Source organism: Glandiceps talaboti, chromosome 9, assembly GCF_964340395.1.
Source record: "Glandiceps talaboti chromosome 9, keGlaTala1.1, whole genome shotgun sequence".
NCBI lineage: Eukaryota > Metazoa > Hemichordata > Enteropneusta > Spengelidae > Glandiceps > Glandiceps talaboti.
In genome coordinates this window covers 16,215,324-16,222,240 of record NC_135557.1, presented here as the reverse complement: position 1 = coordinate 16,222,240, position 6,917 = coordinate 16,215,324, and the positions used below count along the sequence as shown (strand labels likewise).

The window sequence follows — 6,917 nt, the reverse complement described above, 5'->3', positions numbered from 1 at the left end:
ATTCTTTGGTTGCTAAACCACAAGAGTTACTATCCACACCTATCTGAGCTCCAAAATATAAAGTTCGTTGTTGGATATGCTCCAAAGACAGCTAATGCCGCCGCTGAGATCAGAGATTCTTTATTCCCAGATGCAGACCTCGTGCTGATCAATCATGTCATCCCGGAAAGTGACTGTCTATCGTCATCAACCAAAAACTTACAGAGTTTTGAAGATGAAATGTTTGACTGGGCAGTTGAAGCTGATATACTGTTTTCTATCGGCCCATACATGTACGAACATTTTAGGAATCAATACAGAGGTGATAAACATCTGCATTCAAAGACACACAAAGAATACTTACCAAGACCGGATGAGTCTTTTTTCAAACGGGAGTCGAACATAAATGACACACCAACACTTTACGTAATTTTTACTTACGGAAACCTTGATTCACAAGAAGACGTGGAGAGAGTTGGATCTGTTGCGGATGCAATTGGGGGAGTTATTAACACTAATAAACTAATTCTCAAGACACCAACTAAGTGGATAATCCAAGGCCTTCAACCTCATGTGGATACAAGTACTGTAACTGATAAGCTGCAGAACGTCAGACTCGCGCTGTATGACAGTCTTTCATTAGCTCTTGTCGAAAGGCACCTTCACCAATCCCACCTTTGTGTAATCACCACGTGGTGTATGGAATACAGTTTTGATGGTCTTGAAGCAATTGCGGTTGGTATCCCTGTCCTTGCTTCTGAAGATTCCCACATTGCTACTTATATCACAAACTACTTCCCAATGCACGAAGACAATTGTTTAGTAGGCGACTCTAAAAGCGAATGGTCTAAGAGAATACCAAAAATACTTGGTAACATCAAGACTTACTACAACAAAGCAAAGGTCCTCAGAAATGACTTCCAAACGAGTAGAGATATAGATGAAAGCCATGGTAGATTTGCAGCGGTTTTTGAACCAAAGATAAGCTCATCTAACCAGGTTCAGAGTGATCATAGTTATAGTGCTATCAAAGGTAAATTTTCACAATAAAAATGAAAAAATATTACAAAAAATCTATACGTAATGACAGTGGAACAAATGTGAGGCCGATGTTATTTGATCAGCATTCATTAGTCCTTCAAAGGGCATTTTCATCAATCCTGCATTGCACAACCTACCTGAAATGAATCTAAGTTAGAAGAGGCCTACTGTACATTTTTGCGAGTTATTTAGGAGCAATCCCAAGTTTCCAAAAAACAAATAATCAATGATATTGGGCTATTAACCATTTTCGAAAGTTAAACAAATCGTCAAATGCTAGTGTCCAGAATTTAAACAATAAGAATTACTCTGAATAAAGATGTTGATATTACAAGTTTTTGATACAACATAGACTTTTAAATTTAGATACACAAAGATTCGTATGGTGACATCGTTTATGTAACTGTCTTGGAAGACCAGTCTCGCTGTGTTGTCTTTTAGAAAAGTGTTTTTATCTACTTGCAGATCTCTGTGTCAGAATTAACTTGAATCAAAGTACCTACGAACAGAAGTTGGAGGAATACAAACAAGGGAAACAGTGTTCTGCGGATGGAAAACATCAGGAAATCACTGACAATGATTTGCCATATTTGGTGGGGTTTTGGACTATTACCGACACTTGGGATTACATAAACACTACTTTCAAAGACAGAATAAATGAAATTATTTGCGTGGACAATCTTCTCGGAAAATTGAAACAAATTTGTTCAAACAACTTCGCACATGTCATAGATGCCAATATGGGATCCTTGCATCTGAACCTGACATTTTCACGTCTCTTGGACCTGTATAAGTTTGAAGGCAAATGCCGTTCGGGACTTTTTGCTGAAGAGTTAGAAACATTAATAATAACTGATGAGATGCGAGAGAAATCTGACAAACTACACGTACAGCCTCAACTACAAGTCACCTATGAACAAAACAACTTTAAAGAGATAGAAGATTTCTTTATTCAGAGTAAGTTGTATATGAAGTGCTTTTAACGTTTCATTGTAAACCAATTAAAATGAAATATGAAAATGCTTCATGGATTGTTTGCATAGGAGGCCCTCGATTTCCTTTTTGATTTTAATCTTCAATGCAGATTTGAAACATTTTACTATTGTGTCAAATTTGCCAGTAGTCAAAATATGACAATATCACAAATTATTGTGTAGATAATACTCGGCTCTAATTCTTCTCATATAGGAGATGGTTGGTTACAGAAGAAAGAAGAAACTGTACCAGAAAGTAAAACATCACAAGTCGATGTCAAATTGGATACCATTGTACCATACTTTACTCAAAGTAAGTATGTTAAGCATTCTATTGTGTTGATATTCATCGATATTGAACAATTGCATTCATGACAATATGCATGATATTAACCCATGTCTCATACTGTGTCTTATTATCAGGGTATGATGAACATGGCCATCCAGAATCATTGACAACCTGTAATGATACGGAGTCTGATTTTACCGATGAATGTAAGTATGTCATTATATTCTTGTCTTTCTTCTCTATGTTTTGTATGAAGGCTTATACAACTTCTGTGGTAAATGTTGACAAATCACCATTAACTTTGTTTAAAGCTATCAGCATTTCATAAAAAAATCATAGATTTCTTTTTCTCTCTCTAACTTGCTCTAGGTTCTCCGGCCCATCAATATCGATTTGAATTGTGGCCTTTGTTTATATACCTGATAGACCCAATGTATGTGATGAACCTAATGTTTGTTATTGTTGTTATGGTAACATTGCAACCTTCAATTAAAACAGGTAGTGTATAATTTCAAAATTACATTGTATATACTTTCTTTGAAATATCTTGTGAACAAAGGAATTTGTATTATCCTAGTACCACCAAGGATCTTCCATGTTCATTTTAAACGATGCTGGTTTATCATTACACCTCTTGCTTATTTACTGTACATATTCAGTGTAAACACTGTGAACTGGTAAATTATTTACAATTGGCTACCATTTACTGCCTCGTACATCTGTCTCATTCATCCCATGTAATCATTGACTGACTTGTGATTGTAACCGCATTGTAAGAGTATGCTTTTGATTTTTGTCTCTCACAAAGAAAAAACATAAAAAGTGTCAATGTTTATTGACCAAAGAAACATTTTAACACAATTATTTAAAAACAACGAAAGTCGATATAATAGACCCCACAAGGCTGGTGAGCTGTAACCTGGTGTACTCCGGAAATTAGTTTGTACAGTTGTTGAGTGACAATCACTTTTGATTCATTGATCTGTTTCTCTTTTTTTTGCAGGAAATGTCATTCTGTTACTTGAAGTGGATACTAACAAAAGGTTTAGACCATCACATAAAAGGAAACTGCTGCAGCTCCTGAATGCCAAGCTACGTAAAAGACACAGAACTCATAGTTGTGATATTTTGGAACTCTCTGTAGAAGTGACTGAACAGTTAAAGAAAATCCTGAGGGCAAGACAGGAAGTACTATTTTTATTTGGTATCCAACGATACGTTCTTTTCAAAGTTGGTGATGTGAAATTGAACATTTCAGGTATAAATAATTCTTATTTGAACATTTGACTGACTCTACAGTTCGTTGTCGTTGCATTGGTCAGACCAATAATCACATTAATGCCAGTCTATCTAAAAGTCCATCTAAAGTCACAAAACCTGAAACCAAACTTTGTCTGTTTCAACAAATATCTTACCAACAGTGATATTTGTCAAACAAGACGATATAATGTAGATTAGTTCTGTTAGTAAGACTTTTGTTGAGCTAGACAACATTTTGTTTCAGCTTTCCTTAGTTTTAATTGTAATAATGGACACAGAAGACGACACTGTTATGTTACGAATGAGCTAAACATAAACCTATCATAAGTGTATTATTTGCATATAATTCATCTCAATATGTTTGGAAACAATTTGTAGACAAGAGTTTACATCTCCTAATTAAACAATTGCCCATATATATGTACATATATAGGCGTCCATTTAATATATTCTAGTAATAAACCCCTTATTGAGACATGTGAGAATGTGTAGTGGCAATCTCAAACCGTCAGGTGATTGACCTATACTAAGTCTTTGAAGTAAACTTAATTGCTTTATTTACTTGGGTATCTGTACTAGTTGTCGTGTAGTTTAACAATGACTGCAAAAAATCAAAGGTCACCAACTCATCAATGAAGGGCAAGGCACTAAGATTGACTGTAGATTAACTGAAATTATAATTGTAAAACTGTAGAGGACGTACGTGTACATTCATAATAAACATATATTTTCAACTTTCAGCAAATTGATATCAAAGTTATTCGACGTTAGATAACATAATCTGAACTATATACATCCCCGAAAGGATCATCATAATTCTTGCATAAGTGCAACGCATATCCTGCAATTGCCTAAACATTTCATGAAATTGTCATTCATAGCACAAACGTGTTTTATATCTAACATTAATTGTCTCTCTTCTCCAGGGTTAATGCGCAATATCAAAGTTCACGGCAGAAAGATTCACTGTAAAAGATTTATCAATACAAGGAACAATTCGTTACTCTGTAGAAGTTTACCATTGTCAAGGAAAAACACTGACCTCAGCACAATATATTTGAACTGGTTTGGTGTAGGACAGATGTGTTCGCACGGACCACTACAGGTAGCAATTTCTTCACTATCCACACATAAACAGCTGGTTCTACAACAAAAGAAACAGATTAGTAAATACATTAAACAGATCTGTGATAAAGCTACAATTGAAACAAACCAAAATCAGCAAATTAATTCACTAAAGATACAATTAAAGACAAAAGAGAAGAAGATTGGGCATTTACAAAACCAACTGAAAACACAACAACATACTGTCAAGACTGAACCTACCGATTTACCGGACAATAAGCAACCTCTGGATATACCAACTTCTGGGGAAGTGACAGTCAGGAAAGAAGGTAAAACTAGTAACTTTCTTAATCGCTTACACTTCCATGAATCAATGCGGTATATGGTTGGCTCAGGTTATCTTTATATGCAATTGCAGTATTAGTTGTGCAAATATCTGTATCGGTAAATAAATCAACCTTTTGATAGTACAAAATACATTTTATTGCTTTATAACTAAATTTGGGCATATACTATTTCATACCTAATGTAATATTCATATCGATTATGCTCCTTGTGATAAAGCTATGGGATTTCAACTGTATGCAGTAGCAGTAAGCAGTTCTTAACATTCAATAATAATAATCTGTCTTTTCTAATTGTGCTGTTTTATAATTCTCCACATTTATATGTCTGATCAAGTTGTATTTTCAATCTTCCTGTAGGATTAGGATTATCTTTAAAATGGTTGGTGGAAAAAGAAACTGGACGAGGGGACGCACAATTTTCCTTTCCTCACGGTGTCACTTGGACAAGTACCGGTCACCTGGTCGTTGCAGATACCGTAACTAATCAACTGATTGTCCTAAACTCAACTTATGAATGTATTTCTAAGATAAGATTTGACAATCGTTTTGCCAACCCCTTTTGCCCTTTAAATGTATCAGTATCGAATGATAACAGGTACTTTATCACTGATAAGACCAACAACCAAATTATCATTTATGATGTAAATAGTAAAAGAGTCAGATTGATAGTGGAACATCAAAGTATAATACCGTCCGGTATATACGTCACGTTCGATTCAGTTTATGTAACAACTTACGATTATTCTGATAAGTTGATTAAATATAGTCTTGATTGCGATTTTAAACTAAGCTCAGGATACAAAGTCAACAAAGTATTATGTTTCAAAAACAACGAGTGTGTTTATGTTGCGGTAAATAGCAAGAATCAAGTTCTCGTGTCTGACCATGTTAACTCGTGTATTAATGTGTATAATAGCGACTTGAACTTTCAGTTTTCATTCAATAGTGCTGGCAAAGGTCAAATGAATGGCCCCACAGGGCTAGACGTAGACCGGAGGGACAATGTTTACGTCTGTGATTACAATAATGCCAGAATTGTAAAATTTTCATCAGATCTAAACTATTATACTTGTATAGATATAGATGATGAAGCTATCCCAGAGAACATTTCTGTAAGTAAAGATACATGGCCACCTAAACTCGCTATTTCAGACAGTGAAAATAAGTGTATCTGGGTGTTGTCCCAATCTGAGGAGTCCTACTGATTGTAAACGTGCAAAGTATTGATACCATTCAGTTCAATGCAGGATTCTTGTGTACATTGATAAGTCATACTGATCCGTGACTTTTAAGTCTTTAAAACCGAAAGGAAAGAGTTTTAATAATGATTGTCAACAAACTCCTTGTGAGAGAAACCATTTCACATGACGTTACTTCAGAGGTACCTTCACAATATGACAATTTAAACAGTAATTGGTTTTGTTCTTTTCCCTGAATTTTGATAACATCATAGTCCAACTTCTCAGCTAAAGTAAAATTCAACTTATTCAAAACAAGAGTACAAGTTAAAGCTTCATTCGTTGATGTTCGAAAAACATCTTTACCAATATATATATATATATATATATATATATATATATATATATATATATATATATATATATATATATATATATATATATATATATATATATATAACTTGGTGAGTATCAATCTGCTAAGACAGTGCTCTATACCGCAGTGGCAGAGCGTAATAGTTTTGGTAGTACTGGAACTCTTTCTTGGTTGTAACTCGGAGTTTCACGCATAGTGCGATCATCAGTGAATTGTCTGATGATCGCACTATGCGTGAAACTCCGAGTTACAACCAAGAAAGAGTTCCAGTACTACCTATATATATATATATATATATATATATATATATATATATATATATATATATATATATATATATATATATATATATATATATATATATATATATATATATATATGGAATGTGCATTTCCTCAATTTTTAAAT

At 34.1% G+C, this 6,917-nt stretch overlaps 1 protein-coding gene across 1 annotated transcript; it reads left to right on the top strand.

Moving 5' to 3' along the window:
- Nucleotides 1–2,658: 2,658 nt before the first annotated feature.
- On the top strand, nt 2,659–6,415 carry LOC144440318 (uncharacterized). The gene is made up of 4 exons (XM_078129676.1): nt 2,659–2,781; nt 3,287–3,541; nt 4,470–4,937; nt 5,313–6,415. Exons 1-4 carry the CDS (start codon nt 2,715–2,717, stop codon nt 6,158–6,160), a joined length of 1,638 nt encoding a protein of 545 aa, XP_077985802.1. The 5' UTR covers nt 2,659–2,714; the 3' UTR covers nt 6,161–6,415.
- Nucleotides 6,416–6,917: the final 502 nt, after the last annotated feature.